This window comes from Sus scrofa, chromosome 7, assembly GCF_000003025.6.
Source record: "Sus scrofa isolate TJ Tabasco breed Duroc chromosome 7, Sscrofa11.1, whole genome shotgun sequence".
NCBI lineage: Eukaryota > Metazoa > Chordata > Mammalia > Artiodactyla > Suidae > Sus > Sus scrofa.
Genome location: NC_010449.5, coordinates 2913510 through 2932048, shown reverse-complemented (window position 1 = coordinate 2932048; position 18539 = coordinate 2913510). Strand labels below are relative to the sequence as shown.

The following is an 18539-nucleotide window of genomic DNA, read 5'->3' as shown; positions in this document are numbered from 1 at the left end:
TAAAACCACTGCCTGAAAACTGAAATTCTAAGAGTCTGACGCTGAAAAGAGGCTCTCCCACGCTGATTCTTAAGAACTCTGGCACAAATCAATCTACTTCACAGAGGTGTCTCTAAAATAAAGCTATCACTGGATTATTTGACAGTCAAGTTACAAACAACTATGAAAAATAGCTGCGGCCCCTATGAAAAACTACAAGGAGGTTCCTTAGAAATTTAAAAATAGAGCTCTGGTATGATCCAGCAATTCCACTTCTGAGTCTTTATCCAAAGAAAACAAACCAGCTGAAAAATCATACACACTCTTGTGTTCACAGGAGCATCATTTACAAGAGCCAAGAAAGGGGAACAACTAAGCGCCCATGGATGATGAATAAAGATATATGTAAAGAAAGGAATACAATTCAGCCTGAAACAGGGGGATGTCTTGCCATTTTTCTTTTGCTTTCTGTGGCTGCGCCTGTGGCATACGGACGTTCCCAGGCTGGGGGTCGAGTCGGAGCTGCATGTCTATGTTTGTGTCACTGTCAGATTTGAAAAGCTGACCTAAAATTGTATGTAAGGTATTTTCATGTGAAAAGCACACAATCTAAGCAATGTTTTTTTAGACTGGCCGATATTTTTAAACGGACGCTGAGAAGCGTGGCGGCCACCCAGCATTTGCTCCTTGACACCAAGGGCCCTCCCCGGTCTCAGCGGCGTCTTGGGAAAGGATCTTATCATTTCTGTTTTAGGGATTTCCCCAACCCCCCCCAGGTACTGTCCTAAAGGGAAGCCGGCTTCCATTCGTGAGACAGAGCAGCGCCGTTCACTCGAATTCGCCGCGGTAGCAGACGCGGGCGAACCTCCGAGCTCGGCCGGGGTCCCTCCTTTGTACGCACGCGTGCTTTTGTGGACGTCGGTGCCCGGAGGGTGCGGCAGTGCTGGAACCCACCATCTCGCGCAGTGATGCTGCAGGTGTCACAATGACACTGGAGGTTTCACTTCGGCTGCCCTCGTCTGACACGCCTCACCCCCGCCCAGGCGCACCCGCGCACGTGGAGGTTCCCAGGCCAGGGGTCCAATCGGAGCTGCGTCTGCGACCTACGCCACAGCCACAGCCACGCCGATCCCTGACCCACTGAGCGAGGCCAGGAGCTGAACCCGCGTCCTCATGGATACTAGGCGGGTTCATTTCTGCCGCGCCACGACAGGGACTCCACGCTTCACTTGTGGTGTTTCCTACCCAGCATCACCTATTTTAGGCCCGACCTGGGGGGGTCCCCGTGTCCACCTCCCAACCCCACCTACCTGGAGATGACCAGCCCAATCTGAGTGCCCCTCTCCAGGGCACAGAGCCCCAGGCAACTTCGGGGGACCAGCAGGGTGAAGGTGGCTGAGCGCCCCCCCCCCACCTGGACTAGCTCAGGGAGCCGCACACCTGGGCGCGTCCTCTGGGTGTGCAGGGCGGGCGAGCCTCTCCTGTTCAACACCGCCTCCCCCGACGGGTGTCACTGAGGATGGCTGGCTTGGCATCAAAGAAAACGCGCCAGGCAGCCCCCTCCTTGCCCGCAAGCACGTTAAGGCTTTGGAGGCTGTCTGGCTCTGAGGCCATCCCATCCTCCAGAGAGAAAGCAGCCTTTCCTGGCGCCTCTCTCCCAAGAACAGGGTTCCTGCTGAACCCCAACCCAATGAGGCGGGTGCACCTCTGCCTCCTTCTCCTTTTTTTTAAAAATGAGACTTGCAATGTTTATTTCAGGTTTTTTTTTTTTTTTTTTTTTGCCACACCCACAGCATGCAGAAGTTCCCGGCCCAGGAATCGGACCTGAGCCACAGCAGCAGCCTTAACCCGCTAGGCCATCAGAGGGCTCCCGCTGCCTTCTTGTGCAGGGCACTTGGCCCTGGTGTCCAAGGACCTGGGCTCAGGCCCAGTCCTGCCCTTTACCAGCTCTGCGACCTCGGGCACCTTATTGCTCAGTAAGGGACAGTGATGATATTTGTAACATTCCCCGCAGGGTAACTGAGAATTAAACAACAAAACACTGGAAAGGATTCAAACCGCACGAACGTCCGTCACGTCACTGACGTAACACGCACGCTCTCCCACAGAGCAAGACGCAGGACGAGACCTGAGGACACTGCTGCCTTGGGCACGGCCGTCCCCCGCGTTCCCACCGTCACGGTAGCTCCTGTCCACGTGTCGATGCAGAGACACCAAGAGCTTCCCGAGAACCCACAAACCACGGGCTGATGCGCAAACATGACGTCAGTTCGACGACATAACCGCTCCTCTCAAACACCACCCCCGACGACCACGAAAGCCAACCTGACGGCCTGCGCGTTCAGCTGAGGCTGGGGAGGGAGCTGGCGGCAGGACTCAGCAGCTCAGAGGGGCCTGCGCCTCCCGGGGAGTCAGATCTGCTTCTTTCCTACGGACTGACTTGCATGGCGTCAGTGAAACGGAACCCAGACGCAGCCGTCAGCTGGCTTTTCAAGCCCTGTCATCACAAACAGGCCAGGCTGGACACCGCCTCTGCCGCCCGCCCTTCCCCAGGCTCGGGCCAGCCAGTAAGTATGCGCGGGCGCGGACTGTCCCGGGCTGCTCCCGCCGGGCACACGCCCTTCCAGCACGGGGCCCGTGTGTCTCACTGTGACCTCAGAGGGCGGAGGCTGGCACTTGCCCTAAAGTTCAGGTGCCTGCAGCTTAAGTACAGAAAACCCTGCGTGTGTGTGTGTGTGTGTGGGGGGTCCCTTCCTGTGAAGGCAGGTGTTGGGACTGAAAGACAAGGGCTCATTTCTGCACCGTCCTTCCCTCCCCCCAGGACCACGCTGACCCTCCTGGGTCTCTGCTGCTGTGGAATGTTGGTGTCTCTTCATGTTATTTGCAGAACAGACCCTGTCACTTGCACACGTCACCTGTGAAACACCCAGGATCACACAGGTGTGGACCCCAGGACAGCCAGTGTCTACCTGCTCATGAACGCACACGTGGAAACCCCGTGAAAACAGGATTACTTTGCAAGGGGAAAATTTACACGAGCTGCCCCTCTGTCCCCACAAAAAAAGCCAAAATCAGAGACGATTGACGCCACTGCTCCTCGTGGGTGTCATGGGGCCATTTCGCCCCATCAAGTGAGGTTTGTCTGCAAGACTGAAGCCCAGGAGTCAAACTTGTGACAGGACAAGGGAGGTTTTCTACCTGCCCTTAAAAGTCCCTAAGACAGAGTGATCCAATGTCCACAGCAGCACTAGTCACAAGAGCCAAGACATGGAGACGACCTCACCAACAGACAACGTCCACCAACAGACGAATGGATGAAGGAGATGTGTACATATACACAATGGAATATTACTCAGACCTGAAAAAGAATGAAATAATGCCGTGTGCAGCAACATGGATGCAGCTAGAGATTCTCATACTACGTGAAGTCAGTCAGAGAAAGACAAACACCGTATGATATCACTTATAGGTGGAATCTAAAAAAGAATGATACACATGAACTTACTTACAAAACCGAAACAGACAGACCTCAAAATCCAGGTTACGGTTACCAAAGGGGGAGGGGCGGGGAGGGACGGATGGGGTTGGGGCCGGGCAACGGGGACCTGCTCTGCAGCGCAGGGAGCAGTCCTCAACATTCCTGATGACCTATGTGGGGAACGAATCGCAAGAAGGACCGAATCACTCTGCCGTTCAGCAGAAATGATCACAACGCTACGTCGGCTACGCCGCAGTGAAACTTCAGAGAGAGACGGTGCGAACTCCAGGCCCTGGAAAGGCCGCAGCCCAATCCCACCGCCAAGACGTCCCGCGGCCCAGGGCTGGTGTGGGCTGTGGCTGGACCCCTTCCCTACGCTGTTTCACGGTATCCCTACAAAAGCAGAATGTCGCTTCGCCTTCAGAGCCAGCGCCAGGTGTGGGACACAGCTGCCGAGCTCTGCCGAAGGCTCGTCCCAGAAGAAAGCACTGCGATGAGGATGCACACGGGTCCCACAATTCACGCGCGTCGGCCAGACGGGACGTCCTCTCTGTCCAGCTCGATGGCTTCCGGCGGCACGTCCACGTGACAGGCGGACTCACTGGAGGAGACGCACCCCCCAACGGGAGACGCAACACGGCGGGCACTGCCTCACACACCACGTCTGGTTGGTTCTAATTTAACATTAAAATCGAAGAACAACAGTTTTTTTCAAGGTTCTCAGCCCCTGCGGAGTCACAGGAACTGCCAGTGTCACTAGGACAGGTCCCGCGCCCGCGCTGGAGATGCCAGGGCTCCAGCAGGAGGTGGCCTGGAGGGGAGGCAGGGTGAGGAGAGGAGCTTCCAGACAAGAGACACGGCTTGGGTTCCACAGCCTGGACGGCCAGCCTGGATGGCGGGCTCAAGGCTCCACCGATTTCATGGTCCAGAACAAACCTTGTGACTCCCCTCTAAACAGACGATTCTCCAAAGAAGACATACAGATGGCCAAAAAACACACGAGAAGATGCTCAGCGTCACTAATTATTAGAGAAATGTGAATCAGAACTACCCTGGGGTACCACCTTCCACCAGCCTGAAGGCCATCAGTGAAGTCATCAAACAATAAATGCTGGGCAGGGTGTGGACGAAAGGGAACCCTCAAACTGCTGGGGGGAATGTAAATTGGTGCAGCCACTATGGAGAACAGTATGGAGGGTCCCCCCAAAACCGAAAGTAGAATGACCATAGGATCCAGCAATCCCACTCCTGGGCACCTATCTATCCGGAGAAAACCAGGACTTGACAAGACCCACGCACCCCGATGCTCACTGCGGCACTATTCACAACAGCCAAGACACCGAAGCCACCTGACTGTCCATCGACAGAGGAGTGGGTCAAGAAGATATGAGATATATATATGTATGTATAGAAAGTACATGATGGAATATTACTCAGCCATAAAAAAGAATGAAATAATGGCATCTGCAGCAACATGATAGACCTAGAAATCAATCATGCTAAGTTAGACAGTGACAGACAAATATCATACATATCACTTACATGTGGACCTGAAAAAAGGATACAGATGAACTTATTTAAGAATAGAAGCAGACTCACAGACTTTGAAAAACTTATGATTACTAAAGGGGACAGGTGGCGGGGGGGGGGGGCTGGGCGTTTGGGATGGAAATGCTCTAAAATCAGGTTGTGATGATGGCTGCACCACTATAAAGATAATAAAATTCAATGACTTAAAAATACGACCCCCGTAATCATCTCAAAACAACGGCGGTGCACCCCCACCCCCAGGTCAGGCTGCTCTCCTCCTTGGTGACAAAACCTTTTTTTCCAAATCGGCGAGTGGTTCAGGAGACAAACCAGGCTTATCGGCTGGGGTGGGACACCTGCCCCGCCTGGGACCCCAAGCACGCAGACTGACCGGCCCTGCACAGGGGCAGGGAGCTGCCAGAACTGAGAACGTGCTGGCCATCAGCAAGGGCTCTTAGTGGGCTCCTCACCCAGACTCGGGGCCGGAGAGGACGGAACCCACAACACAAACTCACATCTGTCTGTGTCCTAATGGTGTAAACCCCAAGTCGGTGGGGCTGACGTGAGAATCATTTCTCTGACCCCCTCCTGGGGTCACTACTGCTTCCCTGAGTTTGGCCTTTGACGTCCAGGCTGGGCTGGCTGGGGTGCAGCTGGGTCCGGCCAGGACAAGGCGAACTCCCTAAAGCGGCAGCTGGGACCGGGGACTGGACGCGGTGCCGTTGACGCCACGGGATGCGGAGCCGGCCGCCGGTTAAACGTGGACTCAGTGATGGTTATTTCTCAGCCCGGAGCAGAGTGCACGGCTGTGTTCCGCACGCTCCTGACGTGGTCCCGAGCTCTGCTGCAGCCCGGTGCTGCGCCACAGGTCACTGGCGTCCCTGCCCTGAGAGCACAACGCCCTCCCTTGGCCACACGTGTGTAAGTAAGAGCTCAAGCTGCAGACAGAATCAGAGGAGACGATGACAGAGCTACTCAGGCAGAAAGGGGCCTGTTTAAAGGTGCTTCAAGAACTTAGTATGTTCTCATTAAAAACTATTTTTAAGCACAAACAACTCTTAAATAATGAAGTATGTGGGGAGACCAGATGCTATTATAAATAAACCTGGTTATGAAACGTCACCTTCCCAAGGCGGGGGCGGGGGCACGGAAGAATGAGTAACAGGTCCATTTGCCTTGAAGAGCAAATACACAGTTTAGAAGACAACCCGTCACAAAAACGTCTTTGGAGGTTATGTTTTAAATGTTTTCTTAATATTGCATCTTTTTTTTTTTTTTTGGTCTTTTTGCTTTTCTAGGGCCGCACCGCGGCATATGGAGGTTCCCAGGCTAGGGGTCCAATCAGAGCTGTAGCCGCTGGCCTACACCACAGCCACAGCAACGCGGGATCCAAGCCGCGTCTGCACCTACACCACAGCTCACGGCAATGCCAGATCCTTAACCCACTGAGCGAGGCCAGGGATGGAACCTGCAACCTCATGGTTCCTAGTTGGATTCGTTAACCACTGCACCACGACGGGAACTCCTTAATACTGCGTCTTTGGAACGTCTCGGCAGATCCACGGTTCGAGACGGAGAGGCGACACATGAGGTCCCCATCGTGGGAGGCGGCACCCACGGCCTGTGGGGACTGCTTCTGTCATCGAGATAGTTTATCTCATTGGTGTCGTCATCTCAGCATGAGGACGTCGGCCCAAGGAGACCTATCGATAAGCACTATCGCCTCCTTATCGACCATCTGTCTGATGCACTGCTTGTGCCTTAAGGAACCAAGGCCACCTGGAACCCAGGGCGAGCTTCCGTCACCGGCCTGGCGTTGGGCGCGGGCCGGCTCCATCCATTCTGATCCCGGCTCCTTCTCTGTGTCAACAACAAGGCCGATCAGTGGAGCCCCGTCAGAAACGAGGGCTCCTGAATGAACACCTTTTCGGTTACAAGTCCCTGGAAGCCAGGGGCTGGGTCTCACCAAGCTCTGAATTCTCACCATCCAGCAGGAGCCGGGCGCACAGTAGACGCTCACAGTGTGTGCCGGGGGTGGGGTGGACCTTCGGGGCCCCCTGGGTGGAGGCAGCTGACGGTCAGCACAACCACACTCAACCAGAAACGCAGAGCCAGGTCTGCAACGTGCCCGCAGACCAGAGGAAACCCGTCGCAGCCATCCGAGGTCCCAACGACGGGCTCAAAGCCGAGGGAGAGGCGCCCTGTCTCTGAGGGATGCTGGCGCAGAACCAAGGCTGTGCGTCCGGCGGGGACAAGGGGAGGAGGCTGCCTGCGCCGCGGCCCAGGGCCCGAGGGCCGGCGTCCCCCAGGGGCGAGGGCGGGAGGCTGGCGACGGCAGGGCTGTGGCGAGGCTGGGACTGCCGCTGAGCTGGGAGAAGCCGGCTCCAGTGGGGACGTCGCGGCAGGAGAGGCTGCCCCCGGGAGGGAGAATCGCGCACACCAAGGTCACTTCCACCGCCAAGGACCCGAGCCACGCCGGCACCCGCACAGACTCTGCTCCGAGGAGGGGCCGCGTCTTTACTTATCGAGTCCCTCCCCGACGTCGTCAGCAAGGCAAAGGTATCTAGGTTTTGTAAAGGACGTTCTACACCCTTAACCCCAGATGTCTGCTCAGGGTTTCCAGCCTCAGGCGCCCCCAGCGCTCCGTGTTTGCGCGCAAGCGCCAGACCTGCCCCGGCTCTTCCTTCCTCAGCAGTTTCTCCGACTACCCGGATGGATCTGTTTCTTTTCCACTCATACTCTTTTTATTTTCACCTTTATTTATTTTACTTTTTTATTTCTTGTCTTTTTAGGGCCGCACCCATGGTATACAGAGGTTCCCAGGCAAGGGGTCCAATGGAGCTGCAGCCACAGGCCTACACCACAGCTCACGCCAACGCCAGATCCTTAACCCACTGAGGGAGGCCAGGGATCGAACCCGCATCCTCACGGATGCTAGGTGGGTTTGTTAACCGCTGAGCCACGACGGAAACTCCTATTTTCACGTTATTATTATCTTTATTTTTGCCATACCCGTGGCACGTGGAAGTTCCCGGACCAGGGATCAAAGCCGGACCCTCAACCGCTAGGCCACCAGGAACTTGTCACTCGTACTCTTTTTAGAAGACAGACACTGGCGGTGAAAGTAGGACAAAACTCCCTTCAACAGCTCGTCCATCACACACAGGTTAATCAAGCGCCTGTTCCGAGCAAACGATGACCAGGCGGCAGAAGGTTTCGGAGATTAAAATGCAGTCCCATTCCACCATCGAGCCTCCCCGCACCTGCCCACCTGTCCTGGATCGCGCTCTGCATCTTTCCCACCTGATTTCACTCTCCAGTGCCTCTGGGCCGTCGGCTTTCCTCCATCCAGTTCAAGAATCCAGGCCGCTTAAGATTTCTCCACCCAAAGCAAAAACATCTTGAGAATCTGATTCCTAAATGACTTCCTCCTGTTACACTGACTTTCGAAAATCGCTTTTCATTTGTAATTGAAAACGTGCCGGGTGTGTAAAAGGTGACGTATTAGATGAGGAGAAACACACAGTGCCAGCCCCAGACCCAGGACTGCGAGGACCCCAAGGGCCAGAGGGCACCCGCCTTGCACACAAAACCTGGAAATGAAAGGACAGTGCGGTTCACGTTCACGACGAGCCCACAAGCCGGAACAGAGGTGGGCGTTGTTCCGGTCATCAGCATTCGACACTCACGGTTTTCTGTAACTTAGGAGAGCGACTTATATGTGAAGCACACTTGGTAACCTTAACTGTGTTAGTGGCTTAGGCCGGCTCTGATTCTGCTGCTCACGGGTGCTGGGTGTGTCCCTTGGAGAAACGGACTCTGGATGAGAGGCTCTCACCCCCTGGAACTTCGGGGAGGGAGAAGACTCTGGTGTGCTGAGGGAGTGGGCAGGCTAGCCCTTCCCCTCTGAACAAAGCCCAGGGAGCCCTGAGGTGGAGAGAGGGGTGCTGGGGTGGGATGGATCCAGCTGTGCCTGAATCCTGATTCCTGAACCAATGGATGCACTTCTGTTTGCTTAAGCCAATGGAGTTGTTTTGCTCAAGACAGAAAAAAAAGTCTCAGCTAATACAGTAGCATCAATACTGTGAATTCTGCTTAGAAAAACTCCTGTGTGACACGGAACTAAACAGGAGTCAGGAGGAGGTGCCAACACGGCCCTGGCTGTCCGGCCAACTCTGCTGACTTTCGCCAAATCACTTGCTCTTTCACAAGCAGCCTCACCTGTGACACAAGATGCTCTGAAAGAGGAAGAAGAACAATGGAGGACAAGACAACACAGGCATCAGAGCACAGGCTCGGAAGGGAGAAAGGGTGGGTGTCCACTGTCCACCCATAGCTGCTCTCATCCCTCAAACCCGGCATGTCACCGCAGGACTGTTCTAGAAGACCAGTACCCCGTCGCAGGTGACAGCAATGATGGGGCAGAAGACAACCGGTTTGTAACAGGTGCTCAGCCCCACGAGTCGACAGCAACTTGAGCAAACATTTAAAAAAGGAATTTCATCCAAGGGTGTGATTTTTCTTCTTCTGCCCACATACCAGTCAGTCAGCAAGTTTGCGAGGCGCAGGGTATGGGAGTCAGGAAGGTTCTTCTTTTGACGTGTGGCCTAAGGAACGCAAGTTCTTTTCAAATTATAAGACTCCAAGTTAATAAAATAATACACTCTGGTGTATTCAAAACTGAGCAGGGACCATAAAATTAATGCAAACTAATGTGAGGTTTTCTCATTAAACTGCTGTAATCCTAAGGCAGAGGCTGGACGGCCCTGCTCGCTCTCTGCCCTGGCGTGGAAGCCTCAGTCCTTGTGAGGGGGCAGGAGGACGGAGCACAGAGGCTCAGACGCGGGGCTGAGTGTGGTCCCCAGGCAAGGTGACAGGTGCATCCATCAAGGTCTCACATTCCCTCCCCTGCCGCGCCCACGGCCATGTGGAAGTTCCCAGGCCAGGGACTGCACCTGTGCCACAGCAATGACCAGAGCTGCAGCGGCGCCAGCGCCAGATCCTTAACCCCGGGCCACAAGGGAATGCCCAAAGTCTCTATATTTTGAGAAAGTTATACCCACCCCGCCACAGGCAAGGGATCTATAAAAGAACTGACAGAAAAATAAATGCAATGGCCAAGGGTACCCGTGAAAACCGTCTGCACGTTTTGAAACGAAAACAATGATACCATTTTCTACCTTCTCCTGGGCAGATATTTAACAGCTGATGAAGAATGAGTAACGCGGGTGCCCCGTCTTCACACCTGTTTGGGGAGCAATTTGCTACCATCTAGCAAAGGGCGGGACCGTCAGAGCCCTTGTTCACACCACCACGTGTGTGGGTCCAAACAACTCAGGAAAACGGCCTCTGCCTGTGAATCCGTACGTGTGGTGGAAATGCACCTACGAGGTGGAGGGGCTGGGACGAGAGAGACAGTGCAGCAAAACGCAGACCGTCGGCGCACGTGGTCCTCACGCCGGGCCCCCAGCTCTCGAGTCTGAAACTTACAGAAAATAAACCAAAGAAACCAGTTTACAAGTTCAAAGGAAGTTAGATGTGAGTCTTAACGGAGAGGAGTCTCCAGGACGTCACGTCAGACGAGAAAGACACGTCCAGAACTTCGGCGGGACGCTGCACGTGGAAGAGTGAGACACGCAGGGAAAGGCCTGAAAGGACACGGCCACGCGCGGACGTGCTCGCTGGGGGAGGCGGCGGCACTTTTGGGGGGAGGTGATGATAAACTCCCGTGCTGCGCTCGGCATGCAGAACCCTCCCAGCGCTTACAGACCACGCGTGTTTAAGAGGCGGTGTGTAACCGCTTCTGCTGTTGGAACATCAATGAAATATATCCGTTTATCTGTGGTTCTCGCCTAAGGGATGACCCGGACACAGGCCCCCGTGGGAACGCAAATAAGACACCGTCATCGGTGACGATGCCCGAGGCCATCCCCGCATCTCAGGGCCAGTCCGGGACGCGAAGCCAGGGGAGCATGCGGTCCAAACACAACAGCACCCCCTGCTGGGCAGCAGTGACAGCAGGTGTGATGGGACAGTCCTGAGATCCACAGCACAGCACAACAGCCTTTAAAGAATGAAGGACAGCCCTGTCCCTGTGGACATCAAAATATACCTGAGATGTTCCCTAAAACTAAGAAAGCTTGGCGCTCCTATCATGGCTGAGCAGTAACGAGCCCAACGAGTATCCACGAGGTCTCGGGTTTGATTCCTGGCCTTGCTCCGTGGGTCAGGGATCTGGTGTTGCCATGAACTGCAGTGTACGTCGCAGGCTCAGATCTGGCATTGCTGTGGTTCTGGTGTAGGCCGGCAGCTGTAGCTCTGATTCGACCCCTAGCCTGGGAACTTCCATACGCAGCAGGTGCAGCCCTAAAAGGAAAAAAAAAAAAATTAAGCAAACTTATGTGGTAGAACAACATGAGAGTGTGAGCCACTGATGTCTTTTAAAAATGTGTGTCTTTGTACAATTTCTGGAGGAAACTGCTGGCAGCTGGAAAGGACGTGGAAGTGGGGCTTGCAAGGGCTACGAAGTTTCCAGAGTCACGAAGCCAGCTCTGGACCAGCCTGGGTTCCGTGGGAGGAGCTTGTCCTGCCTGCTGAGCCCCGCCCTCTGCTCTGGGGAGGCCGAAGAGGACAGAGCCAGTCATCTGTTCCCTATTCTTCCTGGAGGAATTTACACGCTGGCTCCTCAGAAGCAGCCAGATTTTCCCGAAAACTTCTCCCAGGAGCTTTCATCCATCGAAACGCTTGTGGGGTGGGAGACGCATGAGGTGTCATTTCCCTCCTAAATCTGTTAGCTTTGAGTTAAAATCCAGCAGCCAACCCTACACGATAACCCTTACAAGGTTTAGACTCATTAAAAAGTTTGCTAATAGCATTTTCTCAAATGTCCAACTTGCAGAATGGTGATCAATTATATATTTGAATTCATGAAAGAACAAAGCGATGACAATACAGTTTTTAGAAGCAATTGCTTCTTTTGTAAGATTAATTCACCAGGCAACTAGAAACACAGCATGAAACATGGAGTTTCTGCTGAGGCGCAGCAGGTTAAGAATCTGACTGTAGTGGCCAGGTGGCCGCAGAGGTGCAGGTTCAATCCCTGGCCTGGTGCAGTGGGTTCAAGGATCAGGCATGGTCGCAGCTGTGGCTCAGATTCAGTCCTTGGCCCAGGAATTTCCATATGTCATGGGTTAGAAAAAGAAAAAAAAAGAAAAAGAAGAAAAGGCCATAAAAAGAAAAAAAGGGGGAAAAAAAGAGCATGAAACATTAACTTATTAATAAAAAAGAGTAGAAAGAGGCATTGCTGAAAATTTTAAATTTTTCATACTTCTGAGTGAAGCATATAGTCATCTTTTAAACCTCTGTTTCCTACTTAAAAACAGTAAAAAACAAACACACGTACGGTTATTCTGTAAAAGTCATTTTTGTGCCTGTGTTAAAATTCTCCAGAGACACTAACTCTTTGGGGGAAGAGACATTTAAATACCTGTTGTGCTTGGTGGCAAAGGGACCCCCTCCCCGGTTAATGTTCTGAATAGGAGCCGCTTCATTCCTGACGACCCCGCGCGCACCTGCTTCCGTTAGTTTTAGAAAAGCAAATACGGTTCTCGCGCGGCTCTGAAATTCACGTGCAGGAGAAACAACCATCTGACAGCGATGCGCGAACCTGGACCCACGACCCTAAAGGGCCTCGGTCCTCTTTGCGGGGGAAGAGCCTGAGGGCGAGGACGGGGCTTCTGGAAGGTTCCCTGCCACGCCAGCAGCACCCCCTCCCCATTTGGTGTGACCTACAGGACGGGCCATGGCCTCCTCTCCAGCGGGTGCGGTTCGGCCCAGACCACCTGCTCCACACACAGGTCCTGCCTGGACGCAGGGAGGCTCTGCCCTGCAGCGCAGCATCCCTCTGGGAGCTCACTGTCCGGTGCGGCCAAGGGTCCGTCCACGCGCAGCCCAGTACCCCGAGACCCGGGCGGGCCCCGACCCCACGCCCTGCAAGCCTGACTCGGACCCCGGCCAGGGGCGTCGCTCACCAGGGCCCTGCACACCCTCCCGAGGGGCTGCTTGTTGTCCCTGCACCCGGGCGGGGGGAGGGAGGGTCCCAACCTGAGGGGGACTTGGGCCTGGAAACGTCGGTCACCCCCACGGCCCCCCCGCAGGCCGCCGGACAGGAGAACGTGACAGCAGGTTGAAGCTCACCTCTCGGATGCAGCGACTCTGCGGTTTTCACCGCAGCTGCCCTCGGAGGCACCAAATGTTTCTGAGACGGTGAGAAGAATAGAAAAGGAAGTCAGCAACTCCCTATGCAGAAAGAGGCCGAGACCGCCTAGTGCACAAAATTGCAGGCTTTTGCTGAGGGCGGCCACCCTGCGTCGCCGTCCCCGCGGGAGAGCAGCCCGCGCAGGCTCACCGGTCAAGGCGCATCTGAAAATCGGGGTTTCGGAGTTCCCTGGTGGCGTCGCTCCTGTGGCGCAGGCTTGATCCCTGGCCCGGTAACGTCCACATGCCACGGGCACAGCCAAAAAGAGAAACTCCTGGTGTCTCTCCCCATCAAGTGTACGGACACACACGATTTGTGGACATTCCAAGGGGAACCACGAACCCGAAGCCCTTTGCCCCCGCCCCCCGCCCTGTCCCAGGACGGCAGCTTCCCAGAGCTGGGGCAGCAAACCTCTCCCACCACGAGCCGGACTGTCCACCTGCAGCCTCGCAGGCTCCGGTCTCTGCTGCAGGGAGGCAACTCCGTCCCTGCGGCTGGACAGCAGCCATGGACATGCAGGAACGAACAAACGTGGCCGCGTTCCAATAAAACTTTACTTATGGAAGAGAAATCTCAGCTTCCTGCATCTTCACGGGCCATGGGAGTGTTACTCCACTTGATTTGTTCCCGCAAACACCAGGAAATGTAAAAGCCGTTCTGAGCTTACAGGACACATCAAAGCAGGATATACAGGGTCTGGCCCACGGGCTCTATTTGCCAACCCCGCCCCTCAGGCCAGCTCGGGCCAGGCCTTGCTGGCAGCACCAGACACCGTCCCCAAGTCATCAATGGAAGAGGAGGTGTCCCTCTGCCGGGCAGGGGCAGCCAGTGAAGGGAGCACGAGAGCCGGGCGGGGGACCGGGGGGTAACGACGGAGAATCGTGCTCGGATCCACCTCTGCCCGCAGTTCGGCTTGAGCGTCACAATCTCCCTGGACTCAACGTCCCCGTCTGTAAAGCAGAGCCTTCTGTTCCATGACCATCCAGCCGTGCCCGCCTCTGGACCTCGCCCTCCTGACAACAAGGTCAGAGAACTGGACCCGGGAGCCCCAGCAGCACAAGGGGTCAGCTCTGCCCTGAGCGCCAGGCAAGGCCAGGAGCCACAGCCTCCGGGCACCATGACGTCTGAGTGACCCCAGCCAGAGGGCCATCGGCCAGGCAACGGGAAAGCCCCACTTCGTCACATCCCTCTGCGCGGCGACCCCGAGCCCAAGCCCAGGTCCAGGCATGTGGGATGCACCAAGGCGAGTCGGCCAGCGGGTCCCAGAGCACCTGTCCTCGCCAAGGACACCCCAAGCCAACCATCACTTCACCTCGTTTCATGCTAGTCTACTGAGGGGGCTCGGGGGAGATGGCCCATGGGAGAGGAGACACCACAGTCCAGCAACACGGGGCGCGAGGTGGCAAAGGGACAGCAGGTGGGCCCGAGGTGGTGGGAGAATGGGGACAGAGGGAGGGCAGGTGGCCCATGCACCAGGACGAAGACCAGCGTCCCCAGGGTGAAGGGGGAGAGAGGCACCTGCTAAATGACTACGGTGAAGGTGGTACAACCAGCCTGGTGCCTGGGGACCCCTCCTGCCCAAGAATCACAGGAAATGGGCGGGAACCGTCAAAAGGCCAGCGGCAGGGAGCAGGGCGGAGGGCTGCAGCGGGCAGGGGCAACCAGGATCTAATCTGACGGGAGGCCAGCGGGGGGCTCATGTTAGAGAACCTAAGAGAGTCGCAAGTGGCGGCTGGCCGGGCACGAGGACAGCCCTGGGACGGTGCGCGGCGGTGCCCATCCCGGGTGCGCTGCCTTGGGGCCGGTGAGGCCGCGGGACAAGCTGCTGAGCCGCGGGTCTGGGCGGGAACGGGGCAAACAGAAAACAGAAAGGAGCACACCCTCCCGGAACAGCCTCCTGCTCTGAAAAGGCGATCTGGACGCTGACCGTCTCTGAGTCAGACCCAGGTCCCAGAGGCTCCATCAGGTGCCCGAGGCCCTCACGGAAGGGCCCGGCTGTGCGTGCAGATGGTCAGCAAAAGAGGAGTCACGCAGCCAGTAAAGCACTACACCCGCTACAACTTCCCAACATGAAATAAAACGGGGAAGAAAGTGCCCTGCCTTCTAACGACGCCGGTCACCCCAGAGCCAGCGTCTGAGGGACAAGGGCGGGCGGTTCCGCAAAGAAGCCCGCGCAGCGAGCGCAGACCAGGCGGGCCCCGGCTGGGGCGAGCGGGACGGTCGGGGGCCAGGCCGCGCCGACGCCAGAGGGCAAGGCCAGAGGTCGGGCCGGGGCAGGAGGGGCGGGCGCTTCGGCTCCAGGGTTCCGTGGACCCGCATCTGCCCAGCGGGGCAGCCGGCTCGCCGGAGCGGGGGCGCCGGGAGGAAGGAGCCCGTCACTCACCTTTCCCGTTCACGGCGAGCCCCGTGGCCATGGCCGCGGTCACGGGACCGGCCGCCGGCGGCACGAGCGGGTGTATCCGGGGCCGGCTCCCCATGCGGGCCCGCTCGGCGCCGGGGCCCAGCAAAGCTCCCACGGGCTTCTCGGCCGCCACCTCCGGCGCCACCGTGTCCTCCTGGCCCTGCTCGACGGGGTCCAGTTTCTCGGGGCTCTCGCTCGGAAAGCCGTCCACCGCGGTCCTGCTCCTGATGGGACTCTTGGGCACGAGGATCTTGATGCCGGACTTGGCCAGGTCCATGTTCTTCCGCTGCGAGAGGCTCGGGGCTGGGTTCTTCCTGAACTTCTGGCTGGCGGTGAAGAGCGAGCTGGCTTTGGCCTCGGGGTCTTTGCCGATCACCAGGGACTTGGGCGAGGCCTTGGCAAAGCTGCTGTGGGTGGACCTGGAGATCTGCTTGCGGGCATTGTTGGGGGAGCCCCGGCTGGGCCTGGCGAGCGCGCCCTCCTTCTGCTTCTCGGGGTGGCGCCTGTTGAAGTCGTGGATGTACTCCTCGCAGTTCACCAGGTGCTGCTCCGGCTCCCACGTGTCGTCCTCGCTGTCGTAGCCTTTCCACCGGACCAGGTACTCCGTCTTCCCTTTCTTGTTCTTCCTCTTGTCCACGATCCTTTCAACCTGCCAACAGAAGAGAAGACGAAAGTGTCAGCGGGCGCCGCGAGAGCAGCAGGCGAGGGAGTGACGGAACCTCGAGCACCGCAAGACCGGCGACCCACGGGGCGGCTGGAGGCAGCACCGCGACCGCGTGTCGGGGCTGTTGGCCATTTCCTGGAAATTAAGTCAAACAAAATGCTACAAGTTTAGTCCTACAACGTACAGAGCTGCGGAAGGGAGCTGTATTTCTATATGATTCAAAGGGGGCTCTCTTCATTTCTGACACTGAACCCCGACTGCTGAAATTGTTTTTCACGGTCAAAACCGGACCAGTCCCGGTCAGCTCGGGCCTCCTGTCCGGTCCTCGCAGGTTAAGGACAGCAGGCGCTCGTGAACGGCACGGCTGTGGTCCGTGGGGAGTGCTGCGGGTGGCCCAGGGTCGGTACTGCAGGAACCACTCCGGAGCGCTCGGCTGAAGTCAAAAAGGGCAACAGAGGACTTGAGGCTTTACTGGTGATACCACGGCGTGGGACGGCCAGGTTATTTACCTTGAAAACCTGGTCTCACGCTGTCGTCTTTAAAGGAGGATGCTGTCCACCTGTGCATTTGATTCCCGACACATCCTGTACCAAATTTATGAATTCACGCAACCTTGCCAGGAAACGCTTTCACTTGACTGTGGCAAATTCCACCACCTTAATTAACATCCTAAGTGTACGTGGGAGATGGCCTATGACTCCTGTGAACAAAATAAACATGACGGTGTCCCCCACATCATGGGAGAAACACTCAGAATCTGCTGTTACCACTCCAGTCGGCCTAGAAACCACCAGCCTGCTTCCCCAGCGGCAGCAGGCACCTGTACCTTGTAGGTAGAGGCCTTAGCTACAGAGCAGGAAGCTTTTTTGGTTTTTTTGTTTGTTTGCTTTTGGCTGTACCCATGGCATTCAGAAATTCCCAGGTTAGGGACTGAACCTGCGCCACAGCTGCGACCTAAGGCTCAGCTGTAGCAACGCCAGATCCTTAACCCAGTGGCCCACACTAGGGATTGAACCTGTGCCTCTGCAGTGACCCCAGCCACTATAGTCGGGTCCTTAACCTGCTTAGCCACAGCAGGAACTCCCCGGCAGCTCTTTAATTAAGGATGCAAAGGGGTAAACCCATCCATTATGGGGTGTGCGGCAAACTTCTGGCAAAGTTACGGCCTAGGCCAGATGACACAATGCGGTGCCTAGTTCTCAACATTCTGAAAGAGCAGAAGCTGTGGACAGGCACAGGCCGCCCCAGCATTTCCACTGCTCTCAAAACAGCCCCAAATCCCACAACATATCCACCTGGGTACAGAGAATTAAAGCCCTTAACTACAGAAAAGCCCAACGTCAAATACACATTACTGCTTCTGCGCAAAAAGCACTACGGTAAAGAAAGGCCCTGTTTCAGCAGAAGAGGCTGATTTCACGCCTGGCCAACCTGTCAGACCCTGCACGGGGGCCACCAGGTCCAGGGGCTGCATGGGTGGCTCTGAAAGGGAGTTCCCTCCCCTCTGCTTGTGAAGAGTTGTGTTTAAGGGCATGTTTCTGTTTAAAGAAAAGAATTTCTGGAAAGTTCCATGCAAATCAATTTAAATACAAGGGGTAAAGGGATTATCTCATAAAAGCAAATGAGGCTGGCACTATTTTCTTTCTACACCAATTTCCATCCGGAAGCAGGAGGCAGGCTGGACCAGAGTAGCCCATCTTCCCTGCATCCAGCTCCTTGGAGCCCCATGAGGGGCTAGGCTGGGAGGCTGACTTTCCTTCCCTCTGGGGGCCCATTGGACCCTCCCCTGGCCAGCGCCAGGGCCCTCCAGGACCCCCACTAGGCCATTCTGCCACTGTGGCACCAAAGCGGCCACAGATGCCACGTGATGAGGTGGCAGCATTGAAACAAAACTGCTTGTGGACTGGAGTTAGGCTTCCGTCACTGTCATGTGTCCTAAAATATTGCCCTGTTGATTTTCTTCAACTATTTAAAACCATGGAAACCATTCTTCGAGTTGGCCTGCAGGTCCCGCTAATGACCCTGCATCAGATGGGGACACTGAGCACACAGCGGCTGATCCCCTAACGCTTGTGGGCGCGTGGCTGCGAGCTGACAACACGTGGCTGACATGGGGACACAGACGCCAAGTGGCAGGTCGACACCAGCCCCTCGACACAGGTGGGAAGCTCAGGCCACCTCCAGCACAGGCCCCAATACCAACATCATAAGAAACCACCCCCCGCCCCGA

At 56.1% G+C, this 18539-nt stretch overlaps 1 protein-coding gene across 3 annotated transcripts in view; it reads right to left on the bottom strand.

The window, feature by feature from the left end:
• The window catches only part of CDYL (chromodomain Y like), a 121635-nt gene that overhangs the window by 35489 nt on the left and 67607 nt on the right, over positions 1–18539 (bottom strand). For 2 of the 3 annotated variants that reach the window (XM_021100128.1, XM_021100129.1), the window contains exon 2: positions 15628–16294. In XM_021100128.1, coding sequence (XP_020955787.1) covers positions 15628–16294 — 667 coding nt within the window. Of the gene's footprint in view, positions 1–15627; positions 16295–16818; positions 17229–18539 lie in introns of those variants that run through there. The other variant, XM_021100130.1, reaches the window with a different exon arrangement.